The 19,215-nt window shown below is 38.9% G+C and overlaps 10 protein-coding genes across 10 annotated transcripts; 6 read left to right on the forward strand and 4 right to left on the reverse strand. All coding sequences in view use genetic code 12, as the record gives it.

The window, feature by feature from the left end:
- Nucleotides 1–249: 249 nt before the first annotated feature.
- Nucleotides 250–1,845, reverse strand: DFG16 (Dfg16p; the record flags this gene model as incomplete). The annotated part of the gene is made up of 1 exon (XM_067693915.1): nt 250–1,845. The coding sequence occupies one exon, from the start codon at nt 1,843–1,845 to the stop codon at nt 250–252; it is 1,596 nt and encodes a 531-aa protein (XP_067546288.1).
- Nucleotides 1,846–2,537: 692 nt separating this feature from the next.
- On the forward strand, nt 2,538–5,399 carry I9W82_004806 (uncharacterized protein; the record flags this gene model as incomplete). Its single annotated transcript, XM_067693916.1, has 1 exon — nt 2,538–5,399. One exon carries the CDS (start codon nt 2,538–2,540, stop codon nt 5,397–5,399), a length of 2,862 nt encoding a protein of 953 aa, XP_067546289.1.
- A 29-nt stretch (nt 5,400–5,428) lies between these two features.
- I9W82_004807 (uncharacterized protein) lies at nt 5,429–7,693 on the reverse strand (the record flags this gene model as incomplete). Its single annotated transcript, XM_067693917.1, has 1 exon — nt 5,429–7,693. One exon carries the CDS (start codon nt 7,691–7,693, stop codon nt 5,429–5,431), a length of 2,265 nt encoding a protein of 754 aa, XP_067546290.1.
- A 126-nt stretch (nt 7,694–7,819) lies between these two features.
- NBN1 (histone acetyltransferase) lies at nt 7,820–8,698 on the forward strand (the record flags this gene model as incomplete). The annotated part of the gene is made up of 1 exon (XM_067693918.1): nt 7,820–8,698. One exon carries the CDS (start codon nt 7,820–7,822, stop codon nt 8,696–8,698), a length of 879 nt encoding a protein of 292 aa, XP_067546291.1.
- Nucleotides 8,699–9,079: 381 nt separating this feature from the next.
- Nucleotides 9,080–11,112, forward strand: I9W82_004809 (uncharacterized protein; the record flags this gene model as incomplete). The annotated part of the gene is made up of 2 exons (XM_067693919.1): nt 9,080–9,794; nt 9,893–11,112. The coding sequence occupies 2 exons, from the start codon at nt 9,080–9,082 to the stop codon at nt 11,110–11,112; spliced, it is 1,935 nt and encodes a 644-aa protein (XP_067546292.1).
- Nucleotides 11,113–11,151: 39 nt separating this feature from the next.
- I9W82_004810 (uncharacterized protein) lies at nt 11,152–12,216 on the reverse strand (the record flags this gene model as incomplete). Its single annotated transcript, XM_067693921.1, has 1 exon — nt 11,152–12,216. The coding sequence occupies one exon, from the start codon at nt 12,214–12,216 to the stop codon at nt 11,152–11,154; it is 1,065 nt and encodes a 354-aa protein (XP_067546293.1).
- A 323-nt stretch (nt 12,217–12,539) lies between these two features.
- On the reverse strand, nt 12,540–13,051 carry COX6 (cytochrome c oxidase subunit VI; the record flags this gene model as incomplete). The annotated part of the gene is made up of 2 exons (XM_067693922.1): nt 12,540–12,822; nt 12,882–13,051. The coding sequence occupies 2 exons, from the start codon at nt 13,049–13,051 to the stop codon at nt 12,540–12,542; spliced, it is 453 nt and encodes a 150-aa protein (XP_067546294.1).
- Nucleotides 13,052–13,882: 831 nt separating this feature from the next.
- On the forward strand, nt 13,883–14,365 carry CAP4 (Cap4p; the record flags this gene model as incomplete). The annotated part of the gene is made up of 1 exon (XM_067693923.1): nt 13,883–14,365. One exon carries the CDS (start codon nt 13,883–13,885, stop codon nt 14,363–14,365), a length of 483 nt encoding a protein of 160 aa, XP_067546295.1.
- A 235-nt stretch (nt 14,366–14,600) lies between these two features.
- I9W82_004813 (mitochondrial 54S ribosomal protein mL38) lies at nt 14,601–15,752 on the forward strand (the record flags this gene model as incomplete). Its single annotated transcript, XM_067693924.1, has 1 exon — nt 14,601–15,752. One exon carries the CDS (start codon nt 14,601–14,603, stop codon nt 15,750–15,752), a length of 1,152 nt encoding a protein of 383 aa, XP_067546296.1.
- Nucleotides 15,753–15,948: 196 nt separating this feature from the next.
- On the forward strand, nt 15,949–19,194 carry I9W82_004814 (uncharacterized protein; the record flags this gene model as incomplete). The annotated part of the gene is made up of 1 exon (XM_067693925.1): nt 15,949–19,194. One exon carries the CDS (start codon nt 15,949–15,951, stop codon nt 19,192–19,194), a length of 3,246 nt encoding a protein of 1,081 aa, XP_067546297.1.
- Nucleotides 19,195–19,215: the final 21 nt, after the last annotated feature.

A 19,215-nucleotide genomic window follows, 5' to 3' on the forward strand; every position in this document is an offset into this window, starting at 1 on the left:
AGCTCAGGTACAAAGGTCTCTCTGGTGCTGTTTGCTACCATACATTTCCTTACCCATTTACATTATTTCATAATTTTTGCAATTTTTTTCTTCAAAATTTGCAGAAACCCTTGCGCAATAGAGTCTACATTGTAATCTCAAATCTATAATTCTCTTTAAATAATACAGTTTTGTACGAAATAAACTATTTCCAATATGGGCTCCCTGAACCCGTATAATTTTAAAAAAACATCCCTTATTAAACCGGATCTAGTCTCTGTGAACATTTCTATGTCCTATATCATCGTCCGTGGTATGCTCTCCATCTTCTTCGCTCCACATGTCATAATCGTTTACATATTCGTCCTCATACTCGTCAACATCAGTACCAAGAACTTGACTATTGACACTTCGGTGAATTGAAACAGGACCAGGGCTGCAATCGTCAACATGTATTGTAACTTCATGACTTGTATTATGCTGAGTATACAGAGTCGGGCTGGAGTTTTCAACATTTTGATTATTATCCTGCGTCACATGATCATTCGCATCCAATTCACGTAACGGAATGGCAGTTGACCTCTCGGGTGCCCTTTCTTCCGACCCTTCTGAATTTGTAGAAGTAAAATACTCTTTTAAACTATCATCTGACCTTTCTTCAACATGATTGATAGTTGCTTGACCTGTGAACTTACTAATTAACCAGTCTAAAAGATTGCCAAATTTAGAAGTCCTTTTCGCCGAGTCATTATTTTTGAAACTCACAATATCTTCATAACTTATCCTCCTTCCAAGAACATTCATAAGTTCATATCTTTTCTCAAGAATCCAGATATTGTAAATCCATTCCCAAATTATTGTTAAAAGAATGATTTCAATCAAGCATGGAATAAGAGTCAACCATGTTCTCACTAACCACCGCAATCTGAATAATGAAACATAAAGGATATTTATGACAATGTCCAAAATGAAAAAGAACCAAACCAAAATAGCCAACGGTAACAATTTCCTTGAATAACAAATTTTGCGTGGATTTTTCATAATCGTTGTGTAGTATGCAATTACTCCAAGGAACCAAATAGCCACAACTAATCTCAATGTTATATACGCAATATCCCAACCGTGGTATGCAGCAAAGTTATCAACTTCAAGAGTTATGTAGTCTCTTGAAGTGAAGGTTACTTGAAAATATGCGTAAACGGCAATGTATGATCCCATGATTATAAAATTGATAATGGAAGTAATAAACTTATACTTCAGTCGCACTAGTCGTTGTACAATTTGAAACCAAGACAGCATAGTGAGTGCTTGCGTTATAATCATCAAGACACGATAAACATTGTTATCGTAAAGTTTGCAATTTAGGTTGATTATATCCAAGTTGTCATCATAATACTCAACTTCGGCTGCTTTTGTAAGCCTATCAAGTAAAACACTGGATACTATGGAATAAAATATAGTGGTAAGTTGTGCTAACCATGGCTTTCGCCTATGTTTTTGAGTCAAGTACATCAATAAACTCAACATCCAACAAGACACACAAGAGCCACACAAGGTGAAAAGGAGGGCGACAAACGTATCACCATTGTCTCGTTCATTGTATGGACTTCTATCAAACTTGAGTGGATCACCATGTTGACTATACTGCGACGTGAAGTTCTGGTGCTCCGAGACCAAGTCAATAAGATGAGGAATGGAACAGTTTGTAATGAAATACGCCGGTAGCATTTGGTGTAGGTTACTGGCATTATTCCATGTTTGATTATAGTGGTCAAGTAATTTTATAGTGCCGTTCGTCAATGAATAGACCGAACAGTTGATGGGTATATTGCTATGCAGTAGATATGTTAGTGAGTTATTGCCCATCGCTGGATCCAAAGATGGTATATCACTTTCAAACAACATAGCAGAAACATTTGCAAATGAATAGGGAAACGTCTTGTCTTTATATAATTTTGATATGTGCAAATACGCTTGGCTCTGTGTTTCCTTTTCAAGAAAATAAATTATCAGTGTATCTCTCTCTGTGAGTGTTTGATTTGTTGTTTGAGTATTTTTTTTTTTGATTTTCTTTCTTTCTTTCCTTTCTTTTTTTTTCTTGTCTTTGTTTTCACTGTAAACAGAATTTGTCTAAGAAGGAGGATTGATCAAGTTTGAGGACTACTATCAGGATTATGTTTATCACCTATACATATCTACATAGCAAGTCACAAACTACTCTCATTCACATATGTATTGTAAAGTGTGTTAATGTAATTTCTTGGTTACTTTCTCTCTATTATTGTGTGTCTCTCTATTTTTTTTTTTTCTTGTCATTGTCACAATATTCAGTGTCATCCCTTACATTTCTCTGTTTTACGACACACACACACACACTCTCTCTCTCTCGTAGTTTAATGTCCGTCGCACGTGATATTTTCGTTCGGATAATTTTTGCAAAATTTTGTTAAAAAAAGTAAAAAAGAAAATTATAAACATAAGAAAATTAGACTCAGTGTAGCAAATCAGAATTACAGAGATACCTTTTGCACTTCAGTGGCAACAATTTTAATCCAACAATGTCTGTGAGTAACGGCAATGACTTGTCACAGAATCTACAAGCACTAGACCTAAATAACCAACAGCAACACACACACTCAAACAAAAAGAGATCAAGAAGAGCATTTCATACAAACTTTAATTCTCCTGTTGCAACAGCAGCACCAACAGCATCACACACGCCAGCACCTATAGCCTCTCCTGGTATTCCACAGGCTCCTGGCTTTAATGATGTATCAAACTATCAATCACAAGCGGCTCAATTCCCAGCGCAAACTCAACCTATTTCAGTAAGCTACGAGTCACCTAATGCACAACCATCTGTACCGTCTTTACAAGCACATAGATACTTGGAACAAAAAGAATATGATACTCCAAATGAAGAAGGAAACTACAAGTCGTTTCTCACATTTTCAGAAACAGTTCCTCCAGACGCAGGGGTGCAATTCCATTTCACCGACCAAGGAACTGCTTCGTCCAAGTATATGCGCTCCACGATGTATTATGTTCCAGAGTCTGAAAAATTGAGACTGGCAAGTAAACTACCAGTGGCAGTAACAATTAGACCATTTGCACCTCTCTTGGATACAGAAGAGCCTGTGCCGACTGTTGACTTGGTGAATGACCCTAACGCCGAGGCCACTGCCAACGATGATCCTTTAAGTAAAGGACCATTGAGATGTCACAGATGCCGAGCTTATGTGAACTCGTCAATGCAGTTCACCCACAATCAAAGATTTATTTGTAACATTTGTCAGTTTGCCAACAATGAAGTCCCACCTGAATATGCATCTGTACTTGACGCCAGAGGCTTTAGAATTGACAAGTTTGTTCGTCCAGAATTGCATAAAAGTGTTTATGACATGCGTGTTCCAAAGGAATATAACTTTGGGGGTAGCAAAAACGGTCCAGAACAATTGCATATCATGTTTATGGTGGATATCTCGGAAAACAGTATTAAGCAAAATTTACCGGTGTTGGTTAGTGAGTCAATTAGAGCAACGTTATTTGCTTACGATGAGGAGTCAGAGAAGGTGCCGTATAAGGTAGCTATAATGGCTTTCGACAAGAAATTGCATTTTTTCAACTTATCGGCGAAGCTTGAGAGGACCCAAATATCAATCTCCTCAGATCTTGAAGATCCTTTTGTTCCATTTGACGAGGGATTATTTGTCGATCCTGAAGAAAGCCGACTTGTTATAGAAGATGCATTGAACTACCTTGAACAATTGTGCTATTCTGAAACTCGTGTATTTGATTTAGAACCATGCTTTGCCACCGCATGCAAGACTGCCGCTATGTGCTTGGAGATGCATGGAGGGGGTAAGATAGTGTCAGTGTTGTCAAATCTTCCATCCTGGGGTCCTGGGGGATTGAGGTATAAAGACAACAAAGCTGTTGGTAGAACTCCGGCACCAGAAGTGGAGAAAAAGATCTTTTTACCAGACAATGAGTATTATAAGAACTTGGCAAAAGAGTTTCTTGACAAGAGTGTTGGTATGGATCTTCATGTCGCATGTCATACAACGGTTGACCTTTCAAATATCGGCTTCTTGGTTTCATCAACTGGAGGTGAGTTGACACGCTGGCCAAATCTACATTATGAAAGAGATGGCCGTTTGTTTATTGCAAAATTTAGAAATTCAGTCGTAAAGACAACAGGATACCAAGGACAATTAAAATTGCGTTGTTCAAATGGCTTGCAGGTTATTGATTACTACGGAACCTCGTCGTCAGTAAGACATGCTAGTATCTTGGGCACAGTACAGGATCCTGTAGTACCAGTGTTGGGCAGTGACCATACGTTCACTGTATTGCTTCAATATGATGGTACACTTAGTCGAAAGTTGGATTGTCATTTCCAAGCTGCTTTGCTTTACACTGATACTTACGGCCAAAGAAAGGTTCGTGTGATTAATTTGGTTTTGGCAGTAACCAATAGGTTGGAGGACGTATTCAATTTTGCTGACGAAAATGCCATTGTAGCAACTTTGGTGAGAGATACACTCAATTTTGTTGGACAACAAACTTTAGCTTCATTAAGAGAATCTCTTAATACGAGATTGGTGGATGTGTTTTCACAATATAGAGCCATGACTGAGTACGGACATAACCGTGCAAAAACAATGGGTAATAATCTATTATTTCCGGATTCGTTAAAGCACCTACCTGTTTATATCTTGAGCTTTTTGAAGACGCATGCTATAAATGCCTCTACTGGATTATCAGCCGATGCGAGATTAGTTGATTTGTTTAATATGTCAAACATGCCGTTGGAAAGATTGATGTATCACTTGTATCCGGCGTTGGTTGAATTGCATTCATTGACTCCAGAGGAGGGTACTATAGATGAGGCGACTGGTTTCACCATTCTCCCACAGTATAAAGACTTGACGATGAAAAGTTTGGACAGGGGTGTTTACATTTTATGTGATGGAATTAGAGTGTATGTTTGGCTTGATCCCGAAGCGAATATCATGTTGATAAAAGATCTCTTTGGAGACCAGTATGAGAGCATTGAAGAAATTGATGCGTTTATGGACGAATTGCCTGACGTATCATCGGAAATTTCCCAACAAGCTCGTAATTTGGTACACTTTTTCAACAAACAATTTGTTGGTGTTGAATCATCGTCAATTCAAATAATTCGGAAAGGTATCGACGGATCTGAACTCATATTCAAAGAACTATTACGAGAAGATGCTTTTGGAGGCGCTATGAAGGCTACAAATGGAATTGGGTTTGCTGAATATCTAACCAGTTTGCATAAGGCTATAAAAGTTCAATTGGAGAGCGACAAGGCGTCACAAACTATTCGACAATCGATATCAACCGTTGAACATGATACAGGAACATTGGCACAAAAATTTATAAATTTTTGATCCAATTTATTAGCATAGCATAATTTTTTTTAGAAATCGAGTAAACTCCACACACTAGCAATTGCTTCTTTACTCTGTGATGTTCCGTTTCGCAATATTATTAGACATGCAGATTTCAACCTGTCTGATTTGACGTGTTCTAGTTGTGATTCACTTCTGTTGGCGAGCGCATACATCAAATTTACCAACAAAAATGATATGGGTTCAATTAAATCAGTATCCTGAATTTGATCCTGCATTATGGCGATAATCGTTTCCAATAGTTCATCAAATAATGTCTTTGATTCAGCTATGACGTCTGCAATCATATCAATATTCGTAGCATTCACCAAAAAACCAGCAATGACAACTTGTAACCTTAAATTGTCTGAATTTAACAATTTCACAACTATCTCCAACCTTTGTTTGTTTGCACTTTGCTCAACATTAAAAAATTTAGCTAATAGAATAGGCTCACTGATTAAGTTGTTTAAAAGTTCAAATGAAGCTATTTGGGTTTGATCTTTCAGTACTATAAGCTCATCAATATAGGGAACAATTTGTGCAACAAGTAATTTCCTCGTGTCTGGATCATCAGCAGCTGCAATATTGGTCAACGCTAGCAACGATTCGTATGAATCTAATGAAGTCATTTGCTGCAAGTAAGACTGTTTTGAAGTGATAGGTTCCGAAGTGACTGGCCCAAGCAATTCAACAAGAAATGGGATTGCTGATTTCACATCATATTTCTGAAATGAAACCCGAGGATCAACACAAATTAACATTCTCGCTAAACTCCGCAACGCTTTAACTCTTTGCTCAATGGTTTTCTCACCTTTACCAGATGGCACAGCAAACACTCGATTCCCAGTCTTTTCAATAGTGCTGGTATTCACCAAAAAGTTCATAATGAGCACCAATGCCCCTTGCTTGACAAGTTCTACGCGTACACTTTTTGTCTGGTCAGTTGATAAATGATAAATTATTGTTATGACCTCGTTAAAGCTGTTATCGCTGGATGATTGATACGTCTTTATGGCACTCAACTTGGAAATAATCTCGTATTGTTCAACCAATTGCTTGTTAAAGAGTTTGATGTTATCTTGATTTTCTTCTGTGTGTTCAGATTCCACCTGTGGCGTGGTTACATTTTTCAACTTCTTTGCTGTACTGTTGAACTCTGGCTGTTTGAGTTTTGTGATGTTAGATAAAATGGATAAGATACCGTATTGTACCGAGGTGTTGATCATTTGCTTACTGGAAAAATCCAGCAATAACTGAATCAATCTTTCAATCAAGGACACATCCATTCTAATCAAATCTCGAACTTTCCAAAACAAACTCAAATACACAAGGCCTTCTAGAGAATATTGGACGTATTCAAAATCATCACCTTCAACGATATATAGAAGTAAGTCTCTGGCGAGATTCGTTACCTGGACCTTTGATTTTTGTTGTGTTTCAATAAATGTCCATAGCTTAACCACACTCAAAGCAGCTAGGATTCGTATGCGTACATATGACGATTGCAAGTAATCTAACAAGCGCGTAAAGTATTCTTCGATAGTAAATGTACGACAAGTTTCCACAATCGATGAAGCTGCAATTAATTTCAAGACGGATATGATAGTTGCCTGATCTTTGCTGTGATTTGAAAATGCATCAAGAATGTGTTTCTTCGTGGATGAGTTTGTATATACTGCAGAACAGATCTCAGGGAGAACTGGAAAGCACATGTCAAGCGTCGAGATAAAATTCCGCAAAGTAGTACCATCCAAAGCTTGCTCGTCCACATGTAACTGTAAGTAATCTTTCACTGTTTCTGTACTTTCCTTCTTATGCAAGTCCAAATCGTGAACCAAAATAACGAGAACCGCATTATTGATATCCTTGTTGTCTCCAACAAAAGTCAAGAACAAGTTCAAGTGTTGAACGTTGGTAACTTTAAATCGAGTAACAATTGTTATATAGACCTTCAAAAAGTATTCTCGTACATCTGATGATTTTATCAATATCCCACGAATTGTACTTAAGACATTCATCGCCAGTGACTGGTACGAGTCGTCACCATGGTTTATCAATTTCACTAAAATGCTTCCTGATTTGTCATCTAAAAGTTTCAAAAATAGTAGCACTTGTGTAGGATTCTCTATCAATTGTTGAGCTAGTGTCTGAAACTCGTTGCTGTTGGTATCTTGTAGTTTCTCCTGCAACTGGATCTTCTGATCTTCACTATAGTCACCGTCTAGAGCATCAATTCCATCATCGTTAACCCTTAAATTGTTCAATTCTTTAATAAGCTCGTTGTCCGACATTTCCTATTCAGATGGTGTTCCAACCGAAAACAAAGGCGACAAAAAAAAAAAAAAAAAAAAAAAACATTAAAACCCTTCACCAGTGCTGACAAACTCCCATTCATCAATAGATCCTGCGCCACCATCATGGATACATCATCTGTACTTGACAAATACACACAAGACCTCTCCAACTTACCGTTGGAAATACGGCATTTACTTGAAGAGATCAAGAATAAGGACATACATGCAGCTGAGATTCGAAAACAATGCCAGGCCAAAGATAATCAAATTCACAAATTTATAAGGACAAATGGTACCCTTGTGAAACATCCCAAGGAACAAATGTTGTACAGTAAAATTGAAGAGGATATGAAGCATCTTAAAAGGATTCAAAAGGAGAAAATACTCCTTGCAAATACTGCGCTATTTTTAGTGTCGAAGCACTTGTTCAACTTTGAGACAGACATTACCAAACTAGAACGAGATGAGCTTTTGCCGCCCCTTGATTCCGGAGTCGATGTACAAACATCCAAAAAGGACGAATACTTGAATTCTTTAAATGGCCTTTCAGATACTTTGTCCGCAACGCCAACCCCGCGAAATGCATTGTCTGTCACTCCTGCAGTTGAACCAGTCAAGAAGGGACACAAGAGAAAACATACCAATAAGGGTGTAGTGTCGGTTTCCTCGACCCCAGCAGCGACGTCACATAGGACAAACAAAAGGTTGCGGTCAGAGGAGGTTGAAGATACACTTGGCTATGATGCTGGCTCATTAGCGCTAAGTGGATCCACGGCGGATATCCCTACAAATATGGATGGTCCACAAGGTGAAGATGCAGATAACAACCTTTATTGTTTTTGTCAAAGAGTGTCCTTTGGTGAAATGATTGGTTGTGATAATGAAGATTGTAAATATGAATGGTTTCATTGGAGTTGTGTAGGCATCACCTCAGCTCCTAAGCCTGATGAGATATGGTACTGTCCTGATTGCAGACAGCGGAAGAAAAAGAAGAAGGCTTGATGTGTGACTGTGGCTTTCTTGCCGGTTTGTCATTTTCGTGTTTAAACCTGGTACGCTCGTCGTTTGAGGGTGTGTCTTATATGCATACATATGGACATCTATTCAAAAAGAAGTGTCAACTACTGTTTGCTTATGAATGCTTAGTCCAAGAGTCTTACAACTTTTAAGTTTATTATATGTCCCTTAAAGATGATTTTGTGTCATATTCCAATTTCTTAAGATTTCACGTTTCTTTTCTTTTTTTTTTTTTTTCCTCTTTCTCTGTCGCCATTTCCCATTCTTCCCTTTCACATAAACAAAAGGCTCAAAGTATCCTGTTTGTTGACTTCTTCTTACTTCCTACCCACAAGCCCATCACTTACACACATTCGTTTATAAATCATGAAGGGAACTGCTGTTTTGGCTTTGCTTTGCGGTTATTGCTTTGCCGCCGATGCAGTTGCAGCCGCTGCAGGCGCAGCTGACACAACTACTGCCAACGCTGCTGCCAATACGGCTACCAACACGGCAACGGCAGCTACGACTACTGCTGCCAATGCTGCTGCCGATACTGCTACTACTGGAACCACGGCAGCAACAACAACACCAGCTGGTGCTGCTACTGCTGCTACAGATACAGCAACTACAGGTACAGCCACAAATACTGCTAAAACAGGTACAGCTACTACAGGAACAGCTACTACAGGAACAGCTACTACGGGAACAGCTACTACTGGAACAGCTACTACAGGTACAGCTACTACAAGTACAGCTACTACAGGTACAGCCACCACAGGAACAGCTACTACAGGAACAGCTACTACAGGAACAGCTACTACAGGAACAGCTACTACAGGAACTGCAACAACAGGAACTGGAACAACAGGAACTGCAACTACCCCAGCGGGTGCAGCAACAGACACAGCAGCTACTGGAACGGGAGAAACAGCGACCGCAAGCACCACAGAGGCGGGTAGCTCAAACGACAGTACTGGTGTCGATGATACCACCAAAAGTCTTTCCTTTGTTACAACAAGAGTGATGAGGTCAACTGCATCAAGTCAGCAATCATCATCTACCAACTCTGGAGCAGCAAGTAGTCAGTCTGGTAATGCAGGTACTTATCTTGCAGTAAGCCCACTCTTGGCTTGTATATTTTACTTTAGTTCAATCATTTTATAGTTTTCAAATAGAATTTTTCGCGTTAAATATCAGAGATTGTAAATTTTTCAACATCACCATCACAACTAGATACTATTACAGATATGCTTAGGTGGAAACTCATTGGACCAGGGCCACGAGTGATGCGTTTCGGCAGTCATCGCTGCCTTTCTTCACCAGTGTCATACGAATACATTAATAATTACGAATCACTCCGCAAAAAAATTCACACATCCATCTCAAACACTCCCTCAGATAATGAAATCATTGATGCAATATCAGCCATTAAGAATCTCCAAGCAGCGTACCCCATACAGGATCAACTTGAGTCAAACTCCATCTTAACTCAACATTCAAAGAGTATAATACATGAAGTCTTCACCCACAGGACCATAAACTTTTCACCACAACTATTGAAACAACTTTTACTTCTAAATTTGCCCACGACGTTGAATCTTAAACTTATTAATGAATATTATAGGCTCAATCCAGATCCAAAGACTATAATAGACAAACTGACCGCGCTTATACCGCTTCGGAATGCGTTATATAACGCTGATTTTCAACGAGCAATCAAGATCTCTGATGTTACAGTGGGGCATCCAAACTATGTGGCAAATCAAGGCAATATTCTCAAAAGCGGTATCATCAAACTTGTTTCAACTGCAGCCGCAATAACAGTTTTCACCAAATTTGGTGTAACGTCCTTAATTGATGCTGGTGTCTTGCCTGCATCTTGGGACCATCTCGGCGCGATCAACTCAATTTTGCTCACGTACATCATAAACTCAAGTTTCTTTGTTACTATTGTCAAATTTGGACGACAACTTATCAGTTCAGGAGGTGATTACTTGACATGGCAAAGAGGAACATTTTACTCACACTGGTTTAAGCATGCAGACGAGATGTTATTCAACTCCAAGATTGTAGAGGCTGATAGAGACTTGAACAATGGGGAATCCAACCCTGCAATTACAGATGAGATTTGCCGTCCTGCGCCGGAGATCCGTAGTAATATGGATACTTTGAATCCTGGATATGACCGTGAGGGTCACAAGATTCGATTGATGCAGCTCAAGGACGACTTAGAGAAATTAAAGTTTCAAGCCTATTGGATGACTGGAGGTGATGGTTTTGAATGGGTTGAGCCTGACCAGGACCCCGCAGAGATCCAATGGAGAGAACACTTGGAAAAGTATAATAAACCAGCCTTGGATGAGGCTGATAAAGATGCTTTAAGATGGGCAGACGACTTGATTAAAGAGAGCTCTTGAGAGGCACGTAGAATAAATATTGTTTAAATGCTATACACTTTAGGTAGTTAAAGATTGTCCTTCCTCCCCATCTTCCTCGTCTTCCTCCTCTGGCAATGCGTATCTTGGGATTAACCTTATGTCGTAGTCAGTTTCTAATTTGAGCTCATCCCAAGGCTCAAAATTAAGCCAAACCATCTCAAAGTCATCGTCATTATCAATGGTATGTGTTCCCAAGGTTATACTTGGCTTAGCAAAATCATCATTGACTAAGTCACTTTTACCCTCTAAAATCAAATCTAGCCTCTCAGCTTTGTTTAACTCATTAACGTCTTTTAACTCATTGTTCAACATATGTGCGAACCGCTGGTCATTATTGTCCTTTAACTTGGCATGTATCTCGTTGTATTTACCTCTGGCATTCAATTGTTGCAAAAGACCGGTTCTGGCACCACTGTTTCCTGAACTTAACACATTGCTCTTCTCCCCAAGCTCAATTGAAAGATTCCGAAATCCTTCTGGTTCTTCCAATTCTTGACTGACATTTTCAAACCAGTTATGCATTAGCTCCGTCCACTTTTTAAATGGCATGGGCTGGTAATACTTGTAAGCTCCAAACCACAAACTTGGTTTATCACCATTTTTAATGGCTACTTTTCGATAGTGATGTGCTTCTTCATACCAAGGATCATATGGCAAGAGCAATCGACTAATCTCCAACCCACTTCCAAATATGACACTTGACCCAAGAGCTGCAAACAAAATCAGCTTGATTATTGAGCCACTTCTAACTGATTGAGGTGGGCCATTGGGAACATTAACAAGTCGATGTCTGAATTGATTCCTAGCTACTCTAAAGCAACCAACTCCTAGTAAAAATTGCAACCCAATCATGATGCATAATGCTGGACGGTTATCGGATGATGGAGTTAAGGGACCCCATATTAAACCTACGCTTGGATTACGTGGTATGAGTGACTTTGGATTCGGTATTACAATTGTTGTTGAGTCTGAAGAAGAAGAAGATGTGAGTGGATTGGTAGGGTTGCTAGTCACGTTTTTCTTGTGTGACTTGCCTTTGTCCTGGTCATCGTTATCATTCGGAGGTGGTATATAGACTCCCATGGTTATTGGAATGTGAATGCAATGGGTGTTGTTTGGGTATCGGAAAGAATACAACTTAGTTTTAATATTGGGAGGGCTTTTCCAATTTATATGGTAGCGATAATTTCACGCATTGGAAATAGAGAACCACCAGATAACAATTGCACAAGCAAAACCCTAGACTTGGGAGGCAATTTGCAGGCCATGCAAGAATCAATACGACCTATGTATAGCTATAGTTCAATTCCTTTCGCTTACATGCTTGCATTATAATAATATAAAACTAAACGTTACACATTATTCTTTTTTTCTTTTTTTGAAGGGCTATTCAGAAACAAAAACACCTAGGCTTCGTTTCCGTACAAATCTTCTTTCAAGTCAATGCCCAATTCCTTTCTGATGTCTTTCAATTCTTCCAAGTAAGCGGCGTATTGTTCTTGAGTTTCGACCTTGTGCTTCAAAGCTTCAAAAGTTCTAACGGCAGTTGGGTAGTCGTTTACTCGTCTGCAAGCTTGCAATGCCTTTTCAATGACAGCAGGAGCTGGGACCAAATCATATGAAAATACATTGTTCAAAACTCTTTGCACCTCGAATAAATCGTAGGCATCTTCAAATTCCTTTTCGTATCTAGAATACATGTTAGTAAAGTTGAAATTGAAGCAATAAACCTCCTTTTGTATACATACCTAGCTGTGAATTCTTCGAAAGTTTCATCTTGATGGTCAGAAGAATATGATCTAATACTTTGTTGGAAAGTTGGTCTAACAATAGGAGTCAATCTCATAGCATTTGAGATTCTTGGAGTTTGGACTGCCAATCTTGATCTTAATGCTGAACGAATGGTGGAGGAAATCATGCTGTAAAAATAAATAGTTAGTGATGTGTGAGATGAATGTGATGCGGTAGTTGGAAAACTTATTCAATTGTAGTGCTTGACTGAATGGGTTTCGGTAAGTTATAGATTTTCTTTGGTATCTCCTAGTTTCTCAATTCACCTTTGGTAATCAAGTGTGGATGTGATAAGCCTTGAGTTGGGTAAGTCTTGTGTTGTTCTTATTCTAAATGAATTTTTTTTCTTCTCTTTTCTTTTTTTCAATAGAGACGAATTGGTAGCTCATTGAATATATATTTTAGTCTTTATGTAAAAGTAACACATTTATCATAACAATTATTGGACAAAAATATAAGAATAGAGTGTTGTATGCAGGAAAACGCATGTTCTTGACATACAATTTTTTTTAAAAGCAGATCGTATGATCTTCCAAGCACAAGTAGCTTTTATTTAACACATCCTTATTGGTCTGTAGAGGAATTCACTTTTGGGGCGAGACCGGTGCAGAGTAGAGATGTAAAGGGCCTGTGAGGCGTGTGCTTTCCTAAAATGCACTTCATTGTCGCCTGTAAAGGAAACCGTCGTAATTACAAGCACATTCACCTGAATGTAGCTTCAGTTCGGACTTTCTCGCTTCTCTATGCTATCTTTTGAGAAAGCGAAAGATAGTGTTTCACAGAGTGTTGTAAGCTCTGTACTGTGGGTTCTCCAAAATTGTGCAGTTATACACTACTCCGATTTATTTGTTTTGAGTTTCATCATTCAGAAAATTATATGATCATTAAGTAATCAATTTGTCAGCGCTAGAGATTACCAAGACGACTTTGCAGCCAAAAACAACTACACATATCAATCATGAACTACGCTAACTGGCAACCAAAGAGCGAAGATCTCCACCAGCATCACCACCACCAACAACAACAACAGCACCACCACCACAACAATTTGGACTTTAGATCACTGGAGTCGATTTCGGTCAATGACAAGTCACCTATCATGGACAGTTCTTCCACTCTTGAGGCGGCAACCACAGATCCTGAGTTAGCAAGAGCATCCGCGAATCTGAAATACAATCCAAAGAAAATATCCTCCTTCACTAGACGTGCAGAGCAAAACCGAAATGCCCAGAGGGCTTTTAGACAAAGGAGAGAGAAATACGTTCAAGATTTGGAGAAGAAGGTACAGGAAATAGAAGAGTTGAAAGCAAAGAACGAAAACTTGAATAATGAGAACGTTCAGTTGAAGGACTATGTTATGATCTTACAGAGAAAAATTATTGAATTAACCCAAGGGAAAGATATGGGTCACTCGTTATCAGATCCATTTAGTTCCAAGTAGATTTTTAGTTTCAAGTAGCCTTTTTTAGTTTTATGTATTTTGATTTAATGAGAAGAGTAAGTGTATGATAGCTTTGTTTGTAAAGTGTGCATCCACGTAGAGTGCTTGTCCCCTCTGTTTGGCGCTTTCTTTGTTCTGCCCGAGCGAGCTAGAATGAGAAAAAAAAAATTTCAAGCTCAAAAATTTCAAAAAATTCGAGACTCAGGATCCTCAATAAGCCACTGTTTATCCCGTGATGAGCGCCAGAAGCAGCATAAAGAGTGCATTATTACTCTTGAGAAGGACTCAGAGTACCAAAGCCGGTGGTGGTGTTTGGACAGATTTCAGTGAACGAGCCTCATCGTTAAAGATAAATAATGATCTCATCAAGGGGACTTTGTTTGGGAAGGGAGACACAGAAGAGGGACCAGCATCATTGGTCAATAAGGAGGAGAGACTAGCGTACCACTCCCCTATTGCTGTTGATGAAACGTTCGAGATGGCTTACAAAATCTTGGAGAAGCAAGCTGAATCAAAGTATAAAGTCATCAATCGTTTGAAGAAATCACTTGAAAGTGCAACTTCAGAGAAGGATGTACTTGCCATCAAGAACCAAATTGACAAGTACTTGGTAGATGCTGAGATTGAAAATCCTGAAGTTTTATATAATGCAGAGTTTTCCGATCCTGCACAGTTAGACAAGTCTCAACCAGTTTACAGGCAATTATTGAAAGAGAAATGGGAAAACTATGACTTGTTAGTTACCATGCAAAGATTGGAACAATTGCATGTTATTCCTGACACTTTGCCTACATTAGTGCCAAAAGCCGATGTGAAGATCAAATTCACTCACAACACTGATGATCAATTTAGCAAATGGGTTATACCTGGTGCATTGTTACCTGCATTTGCTGTTTCTGAACCCCCAACTATTCATATTCAAGAATTTGACAGAGTTGAGGGTAAGAACAATTTGTACACTGTTCTATTAGTGAATCCAGATACTCCTGATTTGGAGACTAACTCGTTCACCACCACATTACATTACGGTTTGAAGAATGTTGTACTAAATAACGTCGACAACTCAGTCGATATCTCAAAGTTGTTGACAGTGGGACCTAAAGTTACATTCAAAGAGTACATCCCCTTGACTCCAGAAAAGAATGCTCCTGCTCAAAGAGCTTGTGTGTGGGTTTTCAGACAATCTAAAGAACTCGGTGACTTGAGTGAACCTAGTGAAAACTTTGACATTAGAGAATTTGTTGCTACACATGGGTTAACACCTATTGGAGCTCACGTTTGGAGACAAAAGTTTGATAGAAGTGTACCTGAAATCAGAAAATTGTATGGTCTCGGAGAAGGGCGTGTATATGAAAAGGACAGAAGCATGGATCCTATTAATCTTTAGGGACGTTATTAAGCTTGTAAATAAACAGATTCCATTTGATCAACCTGTAAGTATTTCTCTAAAGAGATAAATGTCAAAAGAAAAAAAATAAAAAAAAAATAATTTATTTTCTATCCTCTACAAGCTTTAACCAAGGTCTTTCTCATATTACAGCGTTGAATCAAATTATCCTATGCAATAACATATAACGTAACTAATGACAACTGAATTTGATGAGCGACGGAAAGAATTATTGGAAATAAATTCGAAAGCCTGGGCGGGAGAGTACGAATTTCCTCTTGCAACCAAATTAGATTCATCATTGAAAAAAAATTCGGCATTCATCAAGAAGGTCAAAACTGGGTTAACCCAAGAGCAATATGCTAATATCTTGAAGGATATTGGCTCTGTCTCTATTGAAAAGTATTTATCGGAAGTCATTGTTTCCCTTGTGGAGGGATTGTGCAAAGTTGCCAAAAATGAGGAAATCAATGCAGCTGTGGAGGTTGTATCGGCAATGCATCAGAGATTTGGAAAGCAATTTACTGGCGACTTATTGAATGAAATGTTGATACTCTTGATGAATCCATCGAAAGCAGAGTTGGTAGAGAAGGAAGAGTCATCTCGTTTACTCCGTCAAAAGAATCTATTACGTTTAGTGGGTGAGTTTCACATCGTTGGAATTTTGCAAACAGCAGCCGATTTCTTGGATGTTTTAGACCCAAAGGTAATCAAAGGGTATGCTCTCGACAAAAAGAGAAATGAGCCATTATTGACGTTGTTGTTGAAGTACTTACTAAACTTTGAACTCGAACGGGGGAGAAGTTTAAACATGGTGCAATCGTTTTTGAAAAGATTTAGTCACATCATTCTTAGTGATAGTGAACTATTGGCACTGGATACAAGGCACGTGCTTAAGCAGATATTTCATATCTACACTGAAGCTGTTTTCAATATCTTGATGAAAATCAAGAAGCAAGTGCATAAACTCGATGTGCGTAACAAAAAGGCCTCGATCAGAACTGGGCGTATACAGGAGGAGGAGCAGTCTGAATTGGATGAAAGAACAAAGTTGTTCGAGCAATTCAAAGCAGTGGCAACTTTCTTATCTCAAGTCTGTAACTTGCCTTTGCCGGAAGGATTGAATGACGAAGCAGAAGTGGAACAAGAAGAGGATCCTTCAGTTGAGGTGGTGAAGCTGGCTACCAGTAACGATGAGGATGCAGTTGGCGTCTGGGAGGATGCTAAAGAGAAAAATTTTTACACAGTTATTCCGCTGCTAGGTGAGTTATTGGAAGCACACCCCGAATCTAACAAACCCAAATCTAAACAGTCTAGTAAAGATGGAGAAAAGATTCAAGAATTTTTAGACAGGTTGGAAGATGTCCGTGGTAACAACTTGGAGCAGTTAGTGGTGGAATTTAACAATTTGAATTTGAACAACAAAGCCACAAAGAATAGGATTATGCGATTCTTTATTGAAACTTCCACAGTTAACAATTTAAAGTACTACACTCGATTTTTGAAGATCAATGAACTCAATTTGTCTGAATTGATTGAGGAGTTGATAACATACTTGGACAAGGGTTTCCGATCACAGATTCACCGAAACAAGCTCAACGTGAAGAATATTTTATTTTTTGTCGAATTGGTCAAATTCAAGATGGTTCCAAAGCATGTTGTGTTTCATAAAATTCGAAGTTTGACTTTGAATATCACTTCGACAAATAATATAGAAATCTTGACAGTATTCTATGAACATGTGGGAAGGTTCTTACTATACGACCCTGAAAGCAAAGATTTGATGCGAGAAATGATTGACTTGTTGAAAGAAAAGCTGAAGCAATCAAATTTGAGTGTAAACGACAAATTGGCCATCAACAACCTATTAATCACCGTTGAACCTCCGGTTACTAAAGTTCAGACGCTTAGGGTTACCCCGGCATTATCACCAACGCAAATGTTTATTCAAAAGATTCTCAGGGATGAGCTAAATCCAGATACGAGGTCTCTTGTTGTGAAACAGTTCAAGGGAAAGTTTGGCCAGCTTGGGGGTGCTGAATATCAAACGATGCTTGATTGTTTTTCCAAACCAAACTTAGTAAGTTATGATAATATACCCTCGCTTGCGCGAGTTCTACTGGCATTTGGCGAAAAGTATAAAAATTTGGTAATACTTTCAGTGGATACTGTATTGGAAGATATCATTCGTGGTTTGGAATTGAATGATTTTAGAATGAATAGGACTCGAATGGCTCAGGTAAAGTATTTGGCAGAGTTGTACAATGCCAAGGTGATTAATTTTAAGCTTGTCAATGATGTGTTATACCGAATTCTTTGTTATGGCCATCCTCAAAATCAACCTTTGCCTCAAAATTGGGACGTCGAAATTGACTTGCCAAATAATTACTTTAGAGTTCAAATGTGTTGCTTGTTGTTGTTATCGCTCAGGTCCATCTTTGTGGACACTGACGTTGGTAAAAAGAAATCACTGAATCGTGCCGCAAGTATAAAGAGAAGGAACGACATTAACAAGGATCTTTTGGGTGTGTTTATGACATTTTTTCAGTATTACATGTACTGTAAAGAAGTGCCTTTTCCTGTGGATGTCAGATTTAAATTGGATGACGTGTTTAAGAAGTACAAGAGTATCCCCACTGTGAAAAGATACGAAACTATACAAGATGTTCTTGAAAGCTTAGGTGGTGCGATGCAAAAGAGGAAGGAAGCGGAATCATTGTTGGAAAAAGAAAATGAAGCTGTAGAAAGCGACTTAGGAAAGCTGATTGAATCTGCCAATGTTAGCTCGGACGAAGATAGTGTGGACGATGAGGACGACGAGGATGAAGAAGTGGAAGACGAGAGCGAAGAAGAAGAAGATGATGATGATGATGAAGAGGACGAGGAGGACGAAGATGAAGATGAAGATGACGAGACTGACGATGAGGAGGAGGACAGTGGCGAATCTGAGGATGAAGACGAAGAGCTTGGTGATGATGAATTATCTAGAGTTTCCTCCTCTGACGATGAAATAACAGAGACTGAAAGGGCCAGACTTGAAGCGGAACGTAAATTCCAAGAAGATTTGGATCGAGAATTTCAGAAAATCATGATTGAATCATATGGATCATCACTGCTGCGGCAGCAACCACAGCAGCAGCAACAGCAACAGCAACAGCAACAGCAACAAATTCAGCAAGTGCAGCTGGGAAAACCACAAGCCTTCAGGCAATCTTTACCTGTTCCAAGTCAATTTAGTGTCCCAGAGAGGACCTCGAATACAACTTCTAAGCCAGGTACTATGGCGTTTGGGTTGTTGACCAAGAACGGCAAGAATCAAAAAGTCAAGCAACTCAATTTACCATCTGATAATATATTTGCAGAGTCAGTGGTTAGAGAGCAAGAGAATCGTAAGCGCGATAAGCAAAGAATTATTACGCTTGCATCTAGGATGGGTGATTAAAAGTGGCAAAGTCTCGAAATA

Source organism: Candida metapsilosis (assembly GCF_017655625.1).
Source record: "Candida metapsilosis strain BP57 chromosome Unknown scaffold7, whole genome shotgun sequence".
Lineage (NCBI taxonomy): Eukaryota > Fungi > Ascomycota > Pichiomycetes > Serinales > Debaryomycetaceae > Lodderomyces > Lodderomyces metapsilosis.